Raw genomic sequence first — 17,111 nt, 5'->3', positions numbered from 1 at the left:
GAAACTGGAAACACGCGACACACATTTCAGCTGCTGCATCTACTCAACATAGGTTTGGAGCTACAGTGCTTACAGCGCACGCGTCTGGCGTGGGTGGATTCCATTGCCGAATGCTTATCGTCCAGCTCCATTGCAGCTGATATCCAACTGCATCAGTGCATCGTTATGCGCCTTGCCGCTAATCCAAACGAGGACATCCAATGTCCGGCTATCGTGACTTTGGCCAATGAGCGAATCGGCTGGGGGCCGATGCTTATCAGTTCGCCCACAGGGATCGTCGCTATCAACTTGCAACTGCCATCGCCAACACCTGCATATGTCATATGTAGATCGAGAAACATGGGGGTACGAGGCTCAAACCGCCGAACACCGTCTCGACGGAGAATAAGTCACCAGCCGGTCTCGTCCGAACCGCAGGCAACGGCCGTTTCGGCTGTCTGAGAAGCCATCTTAGACCCGTCGTCGCAGCGTAGGCAGGGTTGCTCGAAGCGGTCTATCAGTCTTGGTTCCGTGCTACTTACCGTCCCAGTAAGCTGACTACTGGCCGGGACGGCTCGTGCATTGCTTCCAATCGCACGCATCTACAGCTACAGTAGCAGCTAGCCCAAAGGATGGGCTAACTACGTGGCAGCCCTCAGACTACGGTCGAGACAATTGTCTTCCATATATCCTGAACAGGTGGAAAAAGCTCACGGGCCCAAGAGCCGCGAGCGAGACAACGAGGCGCGCTGGCAGAAACTGATCCTAACTTTGTACATCTGTGTTCAGCCCTGTGTACTTGAAGCTCCTCAAGCCCCTTGGAGTTTGCAACATCGACCTATATTGACTAGACGGGGCTTATCTCGACAGTTATATCCGTTGACAACGGCACCTTCCAGCCTCCCCTGGCCTTTTGTAACCCCGAAGACGTCACCGTGTAGTTTACAGAGCTGGAGGGCGTTTCGATCCAAAGCACGGCAGCATCAGCCTTCGGAACTCCGCTCAACTGTGATAACGTGACAGCAATGCCACCGCCAGCTTCGTAGCTGAACTCGCTGATGATACCTGCATCCACAGTCAACAATACGCCAAGGGGCCCGATGAAGACCCGTCTCTTTACCGGATCACTCGTGGTGACAGTGACCTTGCCTCCTGAATCGACCTTCAAACTCCCCCCGAACGCCGCGAGTCCGATCCCGCCCTCGCCGCCTCCCATGTCGGCCACGTAGGTTCCCGACCCGAGCGCGAGGCCGACAAAGTTAGGCCCGTAGTCGCCGCTGTACCCGTCCCACTTGAGCGTGTCGGGCCACGAGTGGAACGACGCGGACGCGAACCCGTCGGCGTGGATGCTGCTCAGGGGGCCGCTCACGCCGCCGTAGCCCACGCGCAGCAGGTAGGCGTCGGAAGGGTCGCTGCGGAACGCCGAGAGCAGCACCAGGGAGTTGAGCCCGGAGCCGTAGTGGTGGATCTGTCGTTCGATTCTTTGGAGTTTTCCTCCGTAGCTGGTGATGGGCGAGTTTGTGTTAGCAACCAAACTTGTGTTTACTTTACAAGAGCGGAGGAGAGAGATAGATGGTCGGGGGTCGGAAACAATGAAAGGAGGTGAGCCGTACATGTTATCCCAGTATCGTCTGGCATTGCCATTCCAGCCCCAGTGCGGCACTGCTGGCATGAAGCCGAGGACGCTGTTGACAGTTTTGAGTGCTGTGTTTTTGAAACCAAAATAACTAACCCGTCAACTTGTCAGAAATGCGATCCTCGAAGTGTAGGTGAGTATACTTACTTGGCCCAATAATAAACCCCCTCTTGGCCCGTCGAGTCCCATGCCATCTCGCTGCCGAACGGTACCTCTTCCGAGTTCCACTGCGTGGCGCGAGTACGCATGCTCTGCTCTAGCGAGCTCGCCTTCGACGTCTGCCCCTCTCGCTTCATGTCGGCCAGGATCTCCCCGAAGACGGTCTCTCCCATGAGGCCGACACGGTTGTAGCCCACATCCGACTTCATGCTCCTCATGATCGTCTGGTACGACTGGTTCAGGTAGAAGTCCCACGCGTGGCTCTTTGTCAGCCCGGGATACGCCCTCGCGACCCGATACAGCGCCCAGTACGTGGCAGCGACGTGGACATAGTCGTACGCCCTGTCGACCGCGTACGACGCCTGCTTGTTCCAGGACCACCAGACCGACCAGTCGAACGAGGGGTTGTACCGGTAGCCCGGCACCTTGGCGGGCTCGTAGTAGAAGACGCTCTTGCGCACGGAAAAGTCGGCCGTCTGGATCGTCTTCCACAGCACGCCGTCGACGAAGCGCTCGAGCTTGGCCACCTCGCCGGCGTCGGGCCGCACCGCCTGCTTCACGGCCGCGGCCAGGAACGAGCCGGCGCCGCCCTCGTCGCTCAGGCCCGCGACCCAGGCCCGCGGGTCCTGCGTCACGATGGCGCCGGCTTCGTGGTCGTACGTCATTACCGAGGGGGCCCGGCCGAACGGGTCCGAGGTGTCGTTGAACCACTGCTCCGTCGTCGAGAAGCGCCCGAGGTCCGCGACGGCGTCGGTGCCCCGCTTGGTGAGGTAGTAGTGCACCGTCTGCAGCTTGCCGTCGGCGTACTGGATCTCGAGCCGGGCGCGGCCCCAGGCGGGGCTGGTGGGGGTCACGGAGTACTTCCCCGCGGACTGCTGGGTGACTGCCAGCGAACCCGAGGGGCTCACCGTGACGGTCTTTACCTCGGCTGTGCTCTGCAGGTACAGATCGGCAGAAGATCCCTGCGGGATGATGTAGCCCGGCACCCCGACCGCGACGGGGGTCCCCGTGGACCGGACGACCGAGTCGAGGTCCCGCACGCCCCCCCTGGCCACCGAGAACCGCAGGCCGAACTCGAGCGCCTCGCCGGGTTGGAGCACCCGCGACGAGGGCGCGTTCCACGGCTCGACCCCGGACCACTCGTTCTCGGCCCAGGCCTTGGTCAGCACCTGCCACTCGTAGAGCCCCTCGAAGGTCTGGCTGCCATACGCCGTCTGCTCGTCGTAGTGGTCCTCGCGCAAGTTGCGGTACGCCTCCATCGGCGTCGTGTTGCTGCTGTTGCCGCCGTCATTATCACCAGAACTCAGAGGGGTGATAACGAGCGCGGCCCCGTCCCCCTTGGTCGGCGCGACGCGGATATGGCCCGCGTCCATCCCGATGTACGGGTCCGCCAGGGAGCAGACCCGCGCCATCTCGGCCGCGGGCCGGCCCGTGAAGATGCTGTTGAACTCGGTCGGGAAGCCCAGACTTCCCAGCTCCAGGGCCGCGCCGCCCGCGTTCCGGATCGTGAAAAGCAGGCCCAGGTCGCCGCCCGGGACCTCGGTCCAGCGCCTCGTCACGTTGAGGGGGCTGTCGCTCGGGAGCGTGGGGCCCAGGACCGAGCTGGCTAGGGTTCTGCCGTCATCGTCGTCGTTTGCCGTCCCGCGCACCACCGGTTTGCGCGCGGCGGCGGAGTCGCCGTCGATCCAGCGACTGCCGCCGTTGTTGTCGGCGGCTTCGCGGTAGCGGTAGGTGATGTCGCCCCAGTGGTATTGGCCGTTGCGGGCGCGGTGGGGGAGGTAGTCGTAGGGCAGGAAGTCGAAGGAGTCGCCTTCAGGCTTCAGCGAGACCAGGACTCCGGCGTCCCGCACGAGCTTGAGCTCGAAGTTCTTGGTGGTCAGGCTGAGGTAGCCGTTTTTGAGACCGAGATTATCGTTGCTCTGTGCTATGGCTGGTGAGGCGCATAGGCTCAACAGCAACAGGGTGGTAGAGATGCCCAACATGATGGTCATTGGTTACATGCAAAACTGATTCGGCATTTTTGGGGCCTTCCTATGGCCTGCACCGCGAGCAGGCTACATCTTGGGGATCATGTTTGGCTTTAAGGACATGTTTCTAGTGGCTCATGCACGTTTCCCCTCTTCCTTGGTCTGGCTAGGAGGCTATATCCGGAAGGTCGCAATGTAAGTGCCGAGATAGATGCAAGCAGGCAGAACACGGATAGGCTATCTTATCAACCCCATTTCCCGGGACAATTTCCTGATATAGACGAATTAGGGCATCTGATTGGGACGCTTGAAAGAGATACGGGGTCTGCCCTGAACTAAAGTCGGGGTAATACTACATCACCACATCTGACCCAATCATCAAGCAAGTGCGCGCCGTTTGAGAAAGTTCAAACCCCCTTACATAATTGTCTGAGAACGACTACCTAGTTGTTCATTGAGATGAGCCGAACCGCAGTTCTGGAACTAAAGTCGTCAGGGATCGCGTAGGTATGTGAAATTCGTAAAGTATATCGACTGCTGCCAATATATGTACATATATACAGTCAATAGCGTATGAAAATGGCGTTTCCAGCTTATCTTCTCCTTCTTGAGAGACAGCCGCAAGCGAGTGTAGCGAAACGAGTATGTGCAAGAACTAAAAGATCGGGCAAAAGCCTCGGCCCCTTTCCCTCCCCCCACGTATGAATCGTTTCCAGAATCTGTAGATGTGGGAGCCAAGAGGATCATGACTTCTAAGACGGCTGCTTGGGGTTGGGAGGACACTCGGTCCCAACGCAGCAGGTGATGTGGCCGCTCTGGCAGAGACCCCAGGCATCTGCCCCTCCGTCTTCGACGTAGGTCCAGGCCGCGTGCTGGCAGGGGCGGAAGAAGGGCGCGGCTTCTGTGGCGGACATGTCGCTGCGCAACGGATTGACGCAACCGCCTTGTCCGTTGTTGTTCTGTTTTGCAGCACACACAAGATTATCAGACACTCGAGAACCGACCGGGGGTAAGGTAGGTTGGGGGTTCAGCTTACGGGACACTTGCTCAGGTTCCATAGGTTCTTGTTGCAGCCGGTGACGACTGCGTTGTTGCAGGAGCAGACGGCGGGCACTGAAATGCCGTTGCTGTTGATTGTTGTGTCAACAGTCAGTAAGGATCGCGTGTCGACTCTGCAAGAACAGGTTCCGCCGTTGTAGGATAACCCGGTGGGTGTTACTTACACGAAGCTAATGTCGACGTCGGCGACGGCGTAGCTGTAACCGACGGGGATCACGTAGTTGGCCTCGATGAGTGTGATATCCGTGGATATCTCGTATTGGGCCCCGACAATGGCAACGTTGCCGATCCAGCCAGTGGGAACAGCAAACTCGGCTTGTCCTCGGGCAGGAATGGTACCAGGGTTGGCATTGCCAGAGACCATAGTGGGGCCTGCATGGCGGTGCAATGTACGAGTTAGTAGATATTCTCTGCGATAACCTGCCCTAGTGTTTCTTTTGGGCAAAGGAGCTTGTAAATGTGAAGCGTACCGTTTGGATCGTGGGCATGAGAGGTCGAGATGGCCCCGTCCCTTTTGTTGGTAATGGTGATGGTCACGTACTGGGGACCCGGGCCCATCGCGGCCCTGAAGGAGTCCGAGGCATCTGGCGGAGGAGTGGGCCTGGCGCCGATAGTAACGAGGCCGGGAGGGATGACGCCCTCGACTCCGGTCACTGCGGGCTGGAGTGCAGCAGCAAGAGCCCTACTCGAGAAGGCGATCAACAATGAGGTGGTGGAAGCAGAAACCATCTTGTGCTAGAGAAGGTGGTGTTGGTGGATAAAGGGGGTAATTGGATATCGAAGCCTTGTATCCGTTTCGGGGAGTTGTGATCAGGATGAGGAGCATGAGTTTCGTTTGCCATATTCTCCAGGCGGTCCTGCTTGCTTTATATGCCTTTGAAAGCCATGTTCGGTCGTCTATGCCGTAGGCTCTTAGCCGGCATTTTCTGATTCCATGTTCCCATACACGTTATCAACGTCAAAGAGACATCTGGGTCGAGCGTCGGAGACTGTCACCATTCAAGCAGCAAGAAGAGGCGAGTAACCCCAAAAGGTAGCTGCATGGATGCCGTAAGAGTAATCAGAGACTCCGGTCGTCCCAGTATGGTGCAGCTATGCGACTTCTACTCTCCAGAACTGTTTGGGAAGTATATGTTGTAGAACATTGGAGTGTGCCGTTGTGCCTCCTCGACTTGCCATGCCTTCGGTATCGGAATACATCTTGACTTGCAAGCGAGCTGGAACGTGACTTGCTGCCACCTCATCACGGTGAGAACTGGTTTTCCGTTAAAAAGCGATCCATTCAGGGCGGCAGCTGCATCTAAGCGGATAAGTTTCAAGCAATAAAAGAAGTTAAGGGGCGGCCGGCTTACCAAAGAAGCAGCATGAACTCAGCCTCCCATGCGAATCCCGTATGATGCGATGTCGGGCTGGAATTCAAAATTGGGTAGGTCTAGGAGAGTGCCGTAATGCGTATCAGTGTGAGAGAGCTTACACCCTACGCTCTTAGGGCACCGACAGGTATTGAAATGGGCCTACCTCACCATGAGAATGAGAGGCTTGTCCTGGTCATAATCACGACAAAAGACCCAATCTTCCCAGATCATATTAGCTTGTGCATAAGGCTGGAGAGAGGGTGGATTCGGTCAACGTCCTTGACGTGTTTACAAACCTCGCCCTTCGTTGCCGGCTTGGTCCGGCTGAATGTGGCGTGACTAAGCTCAGAAACCCTGTCACTGATCCAACTGTTCCTGCATGCAGGCCGGATGTGGAAGTAGATTTTGGTTTTTGGCACTGGTCAAATCCGGGTTTGGTATGGTCAGCATCCAAGGCGAAGGCCTAGAATCCCGTCTGGGCTCACCTTGCTTACCACAGACGGTAGAAGATTGGCGCTATTCTCACATCCATACGCGTCCAGTCCCCTCCTTCACTGAAGTCTTTGCTTCCTACTTTCTGACCCGATGAGCTGGTCAGTTATGAGTAAACGAAATTTGGGGGATGCTGTTTAGAGCAGCATGCTCATATCGATTAGGTCAGACGCAAGAAATCGATAGTGAACTCATGGCCCGAGTGGCATGCTGATGGCTATTCCTATGAAGAAACCGAGAGAGAGTCATGCTTTCTTTGAAGCCCAAGTATTGAACTGGAGGAGGACGCAAAAAGGCCCATCCGTAGCAGGTGTTTTCTAGTAGGAAAATGTACCCCTGCACATGAACAGAAAAGGAAATGTGTGGTTTGGGGTGGCGCTTTATTGACATAAGCTGAGCGAGATCATTCTTGTAGAAGGAAGGAGCAAGGCACGGTTGTCCAGTTCTTGCTCAGCAAATGTCAATAACGCGAGCTTGCTACTGCCAACACACGGCTGGTCCACAGCTGATACAGAGCGAGCCGGTCGATGCATGTGTAAAATGCCCTTATCATACTCTGCTCTCCTGAAGCCTCGAGCGTCGTGTAAACAAGTCGATGCAGCAAAATTTTCCAAACGGACAGGCGATTTGGTTCTGCTGAATGTACGGTGCTGGCTTTATCATCGGGTCTGGTTATATGGCCTCATGCTCAGTAATACATGATGAGGAAATACAGACACATCACTCCATACTTGCAGGCAGCTGGGCAAATGGGCAGGTTCATATGCAACGATGAAATCGCCATTTCTACCGCCATCCGCTGGTCTAATCAACATTACATCCCGCGACCAAAGGAGGAGAAACCACTTGAGTTGCGCTACTTCTCCTTGTTCGACTTCCCGAGATGCCCGTCTCCGGGTTTACCACTTCTACTACGACCAACAACTTGGCTGATGCGAACTTTTCCACTTACCTAATACCGTGTATTCCTTCCTGGAACCTGGTTTACGATGAGGCTTACATCGCCTGTTAAAGGTACTGGAAGTGGTCTACAGTAGCACGAAAGCAGCAGGAAAGGGAGTTGGACCCCTACCCATTATACCCACCTCAAGTCTTCCTTCAAGCGTGTCGATCAAGGTCTAGAAAACCATTACCAGCATTAGCTATTGCCGGGTGCTTGAAGGAATGCATAGCCCGCACTTCAACCTTGAGAGCATGCCTCGATGAGTGACCGAGAGTCATAAAACACTGACACGTCAAATATATGACAGAACTCGAACGCGGCCTCGATAACCTATGGTAAAGCTCATCCCCTTCTCAAACCCAGACCCAAAGAAAACAGTCGCCATAGCGTCTGTGATGAAGTTTTGCTGTGAAAGTGAGCCGTGGGCATAGAACAGAAGTACGAATGGCCGTCTTGACTTGGGTAAACTGGACGGGCATACAATCAATGCCACCCCAAGTAATGCTGAATGACTCGGAAGAAGCTTCATTGAATAACTCCCACGCGAAACCGTATTCTTGACTCGCCAGCGAGGGACATGGGCTATAGAACAGATGTCTATTCGAGAATGGCCAAGACACTTCCCCACTGTATCTACCTACATTGAAAGGAACTGTTGCTAAAATTGCCATGTTGCTATCCTGTCCATAAACCGCAACTTCTCCTGTCGACCCCTTTCTCAAATCATTACTGGAGAGACCGCACAAGGCAAGGTCGCACTATCTTATATGAATTTTCTCGAACACACCCAGCTGCGCTGGGTGGCTCACGTTGCCTACGTCGATCTTGCGTAGACACAGCCCATTGGCACAAAAGGTAGGTAGATATGCCACCAATCACACCTGCTCCATTAATGTTGCCTAAACCCGAGAACAAGCAAAGCCCACACCGTCGGGCCTACCATCACCAGCATCTCTCTACATCAGCCACGACGAGCCTACTTTTCCTCTGGGGGCGGGTAGTGGTTGCAGTGGTTGTTGTGTTGTATCCAGTGTATATTAAAATTCAAAAAGTGGTATCATTTCATCCTTGATCTTGTTTGTTACCCTGCTAATCATATACCTCCCAGGGCCCAAAGCTCCCCAACATAGAGCCACAACCAACGCTTATGTTATGATACAGTCTTCCCACAATAACGTCAGGTATCTCGCGGTCCCCTCCCACTCTAGGCACTTCTTTTACAGCAGGGCCTCCTCTTCTCCTTCTTTTTCTATCATTATGCTCCTGCAGTGCTCTGATGGGGGTGGATATCCCTGATCGTTCTCACTCTCGCTCCTATACACAAAGGAAAAGCTGCAGTCTGCATGTACGGTGCAAGTCCCGGAACGGCTTCAAATGTGGCAGCAATCGTAGATCGAAAGGTCTGCTTCACACCAAGCCCAGAACTGCCACTGCGACTGCACTTGCTAATGATAGACAACAACACTGTCATCAGGCAGGAGTCGCTGTGGACATCGAAAGGCGGTTCTTCTTGGCTGCCTTGGCTTTAGCGGCCGCGGCTTTCTTTGCCGCATCGCTCTCCTCCGTCTTTTGAGAGAAGTCCTTCCACTTTCTCCATCCGTCGAAGTCGATGAGGGCTTGCATGCAGCCCCATTCCATGACCTTTCTCTCCAGCCACACAAAGTTGACAGGCTATAAGTCAGGCGAGTAAGCAACTGTGTCTGGAACACTTTTGGGTTAGAGGAGAGAAAGAAAAAACGTACCTTGGTCAAGAAATCGTTACAGCCAGCAGCCAAGGCTTCGTGTCTGTCACTCTGCAGCGAACTTGCTGTCAGCGCGACGATGATGACCGGGCTCTTGAACATTTCCGTATTGGAAAGCTTATCCTCGTCCGCGGGCTCGGCCTTGACCTCCTCGGGAGCGCTGCTCGCCGAGGACGAAAAGACGCCGATCGAGTTGACCTTTTCCAGTCGTCTGATCTCGCGAGTGGCCTCCAGACCGTTCATGACGGGCAGCTGAATGTCCATGAGCACCAAATGGAAGCCTCCGTCCCTCCATTTGGTAACCGCGTCGCGGCCGTTCATGGCCGTCTGCCACCGCACCTTCAATCTCTTCACGAAAGCCTCGAGCAGCTTCAGATTAATAATATTATCTTCGACAATCAACACGTTGATGGGTGGGACTCCGCCGTTGAGCATACCCGGCGGGAGCGAGGGGTGGTCCACATTCTTCTTACTCTTCTTGGCGCGAGCGGAAGGACGGGGGGAGGATATCCGCGGAGGATCAGGGGTTTCCACGCGCTCTGCGATGGGCGGGGTGGGCATGGGTGGCGCGGCCGGAGCTTGATGGGGGTGCGGGTGGTGGTTGGAGGATTGTTCTGAAGAAGCAGCTGAGTGAGTCCGTGATCTGGCTGGCCTAGAAGAAGAATAATGCGTACCAACGTTCGCCGTACCAGGCGCCGCTGCATGTTGTACGTGGCCGTTGGAAGCCGCCGTGGAAATAGGAGAAGCCGTGTGCATTCGTTGCATCTTCGGACGAGGCGCGCCGAGTCTCCTCGAGCTGCCAGGTGACGGTAGGGGGGTAGCTGTCCATTACCTAAGATTGCCATGGATGGCGGCAGGTGCAGGGTGTGCGCCCCGTTGGTGAGGGCAGTGCCGACCGGCGCCGGTGCCGTAGCTAAGCCATGGGAATGGGCAGGTGGAGGGTAGGGCGGGAAGTAGTCCGATCCTGATTCGTGGGGCCGGTCTTCAGTGTAGAAACGAGGGTTGGGTGAGGCCTTCGGTGTGCGCCTGGTGGGGATATCGATCAGAAGGGCATCGTCAACGGTCTGGCCTCCCGGAAAGTAGGCATCGAGTGTTCTTCCCATCGGCTCGTCGGGCTGTAGCAGGCGCTGGTTCTGGTCCCGAGGGCAGACCCGGAGAGTCAGGTCGGGGGCATCGAAGTTGCGGCCTAGAGAGTTGGCATATTTCCGCAGGATTAGCTCGCGCACATCGTCCACCAAGTCATCCTCGTTTATTGTGATCAAGGTCGGCGAGGCACCAGGCCGCTTAACCCAGATCTTCCTGGTCACCATGGTTCCGGTTAAGGGCAGCAGCTGGTCCGGATCTTCGGCGTTGTATCCAGAGTCCTGCGCATGTCCCGAGGTGAGCAGCGCCTTGATGAGGGTCGTCTGCCGGGTCGGAACGATGCTCTGTTGCCTGCTAATGCCGGGCCGAGTGAGGCCGCCGGGCGATAGGGGTAGTCGAGGGGAATACTGGTTGAGGTATGTAGAGAGTGTCGGGGTTTCTACATCAGCATCAGCGCTCAGAGGAAGCTGCACGTTTTGGTCGCGGGCTGTTTCGGCGGCTGGGATGTCGAGAATGGCAGGGGGAGCGGCACGGGTGGGCGATGCAAGTGCAGGTGACACCAGATCAGGTGCGGGAGGTGCAGGAGACGCAAAGGCTTGGCGAGACGGGAGCGACGGGTGTTCGGAAGCAGTAATGTCAGTAGTTGCGACGTTGTCCCGGCTGGTGGGCGACGCGGGGTGTTCGTTGATGCTGGGGAGATGGCTGCTGGCAGTGGTGCTGGGACTGTTAATGGCGGCGGCCGTTGATGGTGGACTGCTAAAATCTTGCCGATCAATGCCCGACTCAGTGGTGTGATTAGAGTTAGGAGTCTTAGGAGTCCTAGGAGTCGCTAGCGTCTCACCACCACCTCCGTTGTCCGTAGTATTTGATCCGTCGACGCCGTGCGATGCCACCATCCCGTCGCTAATCGTCTTCTCTGCTGCCTCTTCTTTTTCGATCTGGTCTTGGTGGTCGACTTCGTTTCCACGGGGCTTTTCGGCGGGTGGTGCAGCTGTGGAGTCGGCGGACATTGTCGTGGATGGCCTGCGCTTGGGGCTGATCAAAGGGCTGTGGTCGCCATAACCGTTGACGCGCGTAGGGTGTTTTTTGTGATGGTGCTTTCGATCCCGGCGATTCTCCCTGTGCTCCTCATCGTCGCTGTGTTCGATCACGTCGCCCGAGGCATATCTGGAATGAAGGTCGCGTGTCCGGCTGGAACTCTGGTGTCGCAAACTCTGGCCGTCGCCGCCGCTGTCTTTGCTCGATGCCACCGAGAGGGCATTACTATTTCGCCTCGAAAACCTAGCTCTGATGCGCGCCTTGAGGTCGACCATTGGTAACATCGAGTGAGATGCATGCGAAGCTACATGGGATTATCCCACGGCACGGGCTGTGGTTGCGAACGTAAATTAGAATATAAAATAAAATCGACAAATTGAACAAGCTTGGTTGCGTGCGATGCAACGCCAGCAGTGGAACAAAATATGTCTCGAGCCACGGGTAAGTTGCTACTGCGAATACATCAGATCAGATGGTTCTGGGGGGTCTCGGCCTGGACTCTGGTTGTCGGTCGTTTACGGGTCAGGGTAGCAATGGAGGAAGCAGTCAGTCAACATTCATTTACATCCTTCCTAACATGAGATTACATATCGTTGCAAAGGGGAGCTACGATGAAGATCAAAAAGAAGCCCGAGGGCTGTCTGCTCCGGTTAAGATGATTCGGAAGAGCCAATTGTTTAATTGCATTGGCTCGCCCAATGCCGGCGGGCACGCTCGCTGCAAGGATGCGGATAGATACCATGCCCGCCGCGTTGTACAGCTGGCGGGCTTTGCTTGGGCACCATCACTGGCACCATACTGGCATAACTGAACAATAATAACAACAGAACATGGGACATACGCTGATATTCGCACAGGCTACAGCGCGTCTCCCAGTTCCCAGCACCGAGCTCGTGCTTTTCTACGGCGCCCCACGCGGCCACGACCACCTTACCCTGGCGACCCGTCGTCCGATGCGAGATTTTTTTTACTTTTATATATACAGGATGAGTTGAACAACTCAGAGCTGGCATTTCTTTTTTGTTCCAAGACCGTGGGCGGATGTCCAGTCATCTCGTCTCAGCCCTCTCTCGTGAATTATCACCATGGCTCACCGCGGCAGCGAGGCGTCGTCGTCAACTTATTGTCGCTTTGGTCGGTTCAGGCAAAGTCGGAAAGTCGATGGTCTTTGAGGCTAGCAGCAGACCCCTGCAACATTGGTTGTCAAAATCTCTAGCCTACTCCACCAGCCCACCTCCCATGCTTGCCCGACTGTCGAGGAGACTTCGATCTGTCACAGGTCTTCCGATCACTGTGAAGGAACCAATTCCTCCTAGGCGACACAGGCAATGCAATTGTGCCGCCGGGCCCGGAGCCAGCAATTGCACATTTATTGGTACGCACGCGATCCGATCTGTACAGAGATAGGAAATTCCGAGAAGTGTCCCCAACGGACAGCCCTACGAGATCCCGACAGTTTAGACCATGGTGTCCGATGAAGTCCATAGAAAATACCATTTGATACCTTGATACCTCTGTGACTTTAGTTCAGGAAACTCCCGTTGCATAGCGCGCATAGCGGGCCGCTGCTCATCACTTCTGAATCAAATACGTACTTTGAGACTTTCTTAAAAACGTTTATCCGAGAGTGGGCCTTCCAGAACAATTTTCCATTACGACTGGCCACTCTCCGATTGGGATTTTTGATACAAAACTCGGTCATTCCCTCGCCAGACCAACTTGAAGAATTCTTTTCTGTCTCTTGGGCCCGGATCGGTTGGCAGTTGATCTGGTTTCTACTCAGGCACTGTCATGCCGCCGAGGATTCCCACCAAGCCGAGTGCCTCTTCGGCCTCGGCTCTGGTGCGCAGCAGCTTTGCATCACCATGCACATCGCAATGCCTGCCCAGCTGTAGAGCTGGATTCTCTACAACTCCGAGCCTCGAGCGCAGCACCAACCTGCGTCGTGCTTTCCTGCACTGGACAAGGACCGTTGGCGCGAATTTCCGTCAGCCCAAACCCGAAGGTGGCTCCAACTATATTGGACCTGCAGGATCTGCCTCAAACAAGCCTTTTCCCTTGAACCCTCAGTTCCGAAGCGAGCGTGTACTAGACGAACAAGCGCGGGAGTTGATCTGGGAGAAGGTCATGAGGCAGGGTGAGACTCTCAAGGCTGTCTCGGCTGAGCTCGGCGTCGACTTGACCAGAGTGGCCGCCGTTGTACGGTTGAAGGAGGTGGAGAAGGATTGGATATCAAAGGTTTGTCTCTCCCCCACCCACATGCCCTTTCTACACGGCCTTACTTCCATGATGATATCCAACAAAAATTCGATTAGTCTTGAAGACATACATCCATGGTTACAATCTGTTGCGAGCCTCTCTGATCTCAACTTCTGGCCTTCCATATATTCATAAATTGCACTACGTTCTCTTTGGTTTCTTGCTAACGCAGAACTATCTTGGTTAGGGGAAAAAATTAGCAACTCCTTACTCCAAGGCCGTTTTGGGTATGCTACCTACCAAGTCCTTCAGACCTGGGGTGCAGAATCAACCTCTTGAGCCCATTAACGAAATCCATATCCACACCGCCACTCAGAAGCAACTCTTCTGGCCCACGGCCGAGTCGAGGCAGTTCACCCGAGAGGATGCTGCCACGGCCTTCCACGCGAAGATGCTGTCAGCCGATAAGCGAGTACCCCACCCGGAGTTGATTCGGATGGAGAAGGACCTGCTCCAGGGCATGTCCCCTGACGAGGCTAGGGCTCGCTTCATCAGTGCTGCGGAACAGTCCGAGCGAAAGGCTGCTGAAAAGCAAGTCAGGAAGGCCATGGCCGAGGAGCAAGCTACTACGAAAGTCAACACGCAGCGGTTCGAGTTCCGATTCAAGGAGGTCGACTCCGAGTTGGTTGGCAAGGACGGCCGAGCTCCGAATGTGGTGGGCTGGAAGTACGGTATGCCGCATTACGACCGGAAGAAGGGTCTCGTCAAGATCCCCACCAGCGTCCCTTGAAGAAACCAGGTGTCAATCACCATTTGTTGTACCATATAGCGCAAGCCTGTACGAGCTGTATATTGGAGTTTTGGGATGTAGATACCAAGCGCGGGCATACTCAGTGGCATGAAAGGCGTTGCTGCATGTCATTGCGTCTATCATCTAAAGGAGGACATGCAGTCTATACTCCTCGCTTTGTACAAATACCAGTCTAGCCGCATCCATGCATGCGGCGGCAAACTTAAGAAGTAAAAATAAACAATACCCAAACTCCAATCACGAACTGTGGGCAGCCTCGTCCACGATCAGGTTCCTTTTCAGCTGTTCGATGCCTTCTGGTGTGATGATGCCCAGATCGACAACACATTTCTCCACCGAGCCGTAGTTTTCCCGAATCCAATTCAGGTGAACCTGCATGTTCCGTGGGCTATTTGCGCGAGTCAGTAAACCAAGATGCGGCTGAAGCAAATCTGCTGAAAGGCGGGGTGGTAAACTCACTTGGCACTAATCATGCGCCAAGCGCCAGCACGGTTGTCCGCCAGGGCCGGGTCTCTCATCAGGAAGTCCAGGAGCTCCTGGTGCCGCGACTGGAGGCCGGTGTCGGTGAGGTGGTACTCGGCCACGACGGCCTCGTCGGCGACGCCGCAGAGGGAGAGGATGAGGGCGCAGAGGACGCCGGTCCGGTCCTTGCCCGCGGTGCAGTGCAGCAGGATCGGCGCCGGGTCGTCCGTGGAGGTGAGGTGGGCCAGGATCTTCTCGTAGGGCTTGTCGTTGCTGCTGGCGGCGAGGAGGATGTTTTTGTAGGCTTCCAGGAAGCCTCGCTTTAGGACGGTTATTGTCATCAGTCGGGGTACGTTGAGGAGGCTGGGGGAGACCATCTAAGATCGACGGCACCTACATCGGATTCGTCGCTGTACTGCTTGAAGCGCAGGGCCAGCGCCGCGGGCGAGAAATCTTGGTCTCTCCATACGGGGGCGAAGACCCTCTCGGCGCCGTCCCATTCCTTCACCTGCCGCTGTCCGCCTTCTGCATCCTTCTATGTCGTTGACGGGGGATCAGCATATCGAACGGCGTATACCTACCCACGCGCCACGCGAGCTCAACTCACCTTGATCTCGCCCAAGGACCGCAGGTCGTACACCTTCTTGATGCCGAGGTCCCGAAGCTGCTGGACCCCTTCATCGGTTACTTTCGAAGGCTCCGAGGACCTGAAAATCACCCCGCGCCGGACGGTTTTCCCGGGCTGCGACGGGATGTGATGTGGCACACCGCCCAGGTCCCGGAAATTCGGAAGGCCGGGCACGTTGATGAAGGGCAGTGGCAGTTCTTCTTGGGTCGGTACCGCCATTGTGGGCTACAACAGAGGACAAAGAAGGCACGAATTAGAGGAGAAAAACGCAGCAGGCGGGTGGTGGGAATCTAAAGGCACCCTGGATTCGCCGAGATCAAAACGTTCCAGAGATATACTTGGATAGGCTATCTGGCCAAACGGAACGGGGACGAAGACCGAACCAACCGGCCGTTGGGTTGATACAATTGCCTAAGGCACCCTGCATGGATACTATTGCGGCACAGCTTGAGCTAGCTTGTAGTGAATACCTTCTTACTTGTACATTGTCCAATTAGATAGAAGACACGTGCAAGTCTATCATGCCCATTCAGTGTTCACATGGTGGATCCGTCTGGCTTCGCTCATCTTGAGGTTGTCTGCAATTGGAATTCTCTGGTCAATTGGTAAAGATGAGACGAACACTTGTACCTGCGTGGTTACACGGCGGCCACTGGTGGCGTCGCAGCCTCGGGTCATACCAACTATGTCGTGACTTTCTTTTCTGGAAACTGACAGTAAGACATCAGCGTAATCGACATCAAATGGCATTATTGAATCACAAAGGGGACCTTGACATTGTGTTTGCGAGCATCAATGGCTACCTTCTTCTGGGCAATGTGTAAGCCGCCCCCACATGCTACATACATTATGTACTTCTCTTGCCTTAGCTCACCTGCACATAATACACGACTGACACCGAAATCAGCCATTGCAGCCAGTGCCGTCAAGCCTTACCCGTCCACCGAGACCAATTGGGACCCAATGCAGGAGGTATGGGTCCCGTTTTGCCTTGCAATCATACAGCATTACTCAAGTTTCTATTCTGCCACAGCCTTACCGGTGACCTACGGCCAAAAGTGGCCGACAAACCTTATGGCACCTGCCGACCTTCCTTTCTCAACATGGGCGCCGTTTTTCTACTTTCCACTTGGCGCACATGGAGAGACACGTTCCTGACATAGCCCGTTGACACAAGACATCCGTCTTCTCCTAAGCCCTGTCCACTTCACTCGCCGATGCTGTTTCTGTTGCCTTGGGAGTGGGGCATGGGTCGCCCGCTTTACGGCCAGGCCTGGTGCCAGGCTTGCTGCAGGAAGCCCGGGCAACCTTCAACCCCTTTCCAGTTCGCCCACGGCTAGGCGGTGGCTTGGACACGGGATAAACCTCGAGGCGCTTTGTTCGACGATACCGGCCTCGAACAGCCTTGGGCCTTCATGGCGAGGTGTCGTTGGGCTGGCTGGCCATGGGGCGCGCACTACTACACCGAGGCAGCCAGTGGCAGTAATCTGCGAGCCCTTCGGCCCCAGGCTCTGTCACCGAGTCAAGCCCATGGAACCGTGGCAAGGCTCAGTGTTGT

General features: G+C 55.4%; 5 protein-coding genes across 5 annotated transcripts; 1 reads left to right on the top strand and 4 right to left on the bottom strand.

Annotated features, from left to right (window-relative positions):
* Window positions 1–826: 826 nt before the first annotated feature.
* PG985_010611 (uncharacterized protein) lies at window positions 827–3,756 on the bottom strand (the record flags this gene model as incomplete). Its single annotated transcript, XM_066830379.1, has 2 exons — window positions 827–1,706; window positions 1,763–3,756. The coding sequence occupies 2 exons, from the start codon at window positions 3,754–3,756 to the stop codon at window positions 827–829; spliced, it is 2,874 nt and encodes a 957-aa protein (XP_066681061.1).
* Window positions 3,757–4,493: 737 nt separating this feature from the next.
* Window positions 4,494–5,529, bottom strand: PG985_010610 (uncharacterized protein; the record flags this gene model as incomplete). Its single annotated transcript, XM_066830378.1, has 4 exons — window positions 4,494–4,700; window positions 4,778–4,868; window positions 4,965–5,172; window positions 5,271–5,529. The coding sequence occupies 4 exons, from the start codon at window positions 5,527–5,529 to the stop codon at window positions 4,494–4,496; spliced, it is 765 nt and encodes a 254-aa protein (XP_066681060.1).
* A 3,531-nt stretch (window positions 5,530–9,060) lies between these two features.
* Window positions 9,061–11,728, bottom strand: PG985_010609 (uncharacterized protein; the record flags this gene model as incomplete). Its single annotated transcript, XM_066830377.1, has 3 exons — window positions 9,061–9,261; window positions 9,333–9,910; window positions 10,165–11,728. The coding sequence occupies 3 exons, from the start codon at window positions 11,726–11,728 to the stop codon at window positions 9,061–9,063; spliced, it is 2,343 nt and encodes a 780-aa protein (XP_066681059.1).
* A 1,516-nt stretch (window positions 11,729–13,244) lies between these two features.
* On the top strand, window positions 13,245–14,442 carry PG985_010608 (mitochondrial 37S ribosomal protein mS45; the record flags this gene model as incomplete). The annotated part of the gene is made up of 2 exons (XM_066830376.1): window positions 13,245–13,691; window positions 13,900–14,442. The coding sequence occupies 2 exons, from the start codon at window positions 13,245–13,247 to the stop codon at window positions 14,440–14,442; spliced, it is 990 nt and encodes a 329-aa protein (XP_066681058.1).
* Window positions 14,443–14,700: 258 nt separating this feature from the next.
* Window positions 14,701–15,772, bottom strand: PG985_010607 (uncharacterized protein; the record flags this gene model as incomplete). The annotated part of the gene is made up of 4 exons (XM_066830375.1): window positions 14,701–14,851; window positions 14,923–15,245; window positions 15,323–15,460; window positions 15,533–15,772. 4 exons carry the CDS (start codon window positions 15,770–15,772, stop codon window positions 14,701–14,703), a joined length of 852 nt encoding a protein of 283 aa, XP_066681057.1.
* Between the last annotated feature and the right edge of the window lie 1,339 nt (window positions 15,773–17,111).

The sequence above is a fragment of the Apiospora marii genome (assembly GCF_038362585.1).
Source record: "Apiospora marii strain CBS 49790 chromosome Unknown utg000007l_segment0_segment0, whole genome shotgun sequence".
In the NCBI taxonomy this organism is placed as follows: Eukaryota; Fungi; Ascomycota; class Sordariomycetes; order Amphisphaeriales; family Apiosporaceae; genus Apiospora; species Apiospora marii.
Note: the sequence above shows the minus strand (reverse complement) of the source record. Positions and strands in the feature narration are given on the sequence as shown.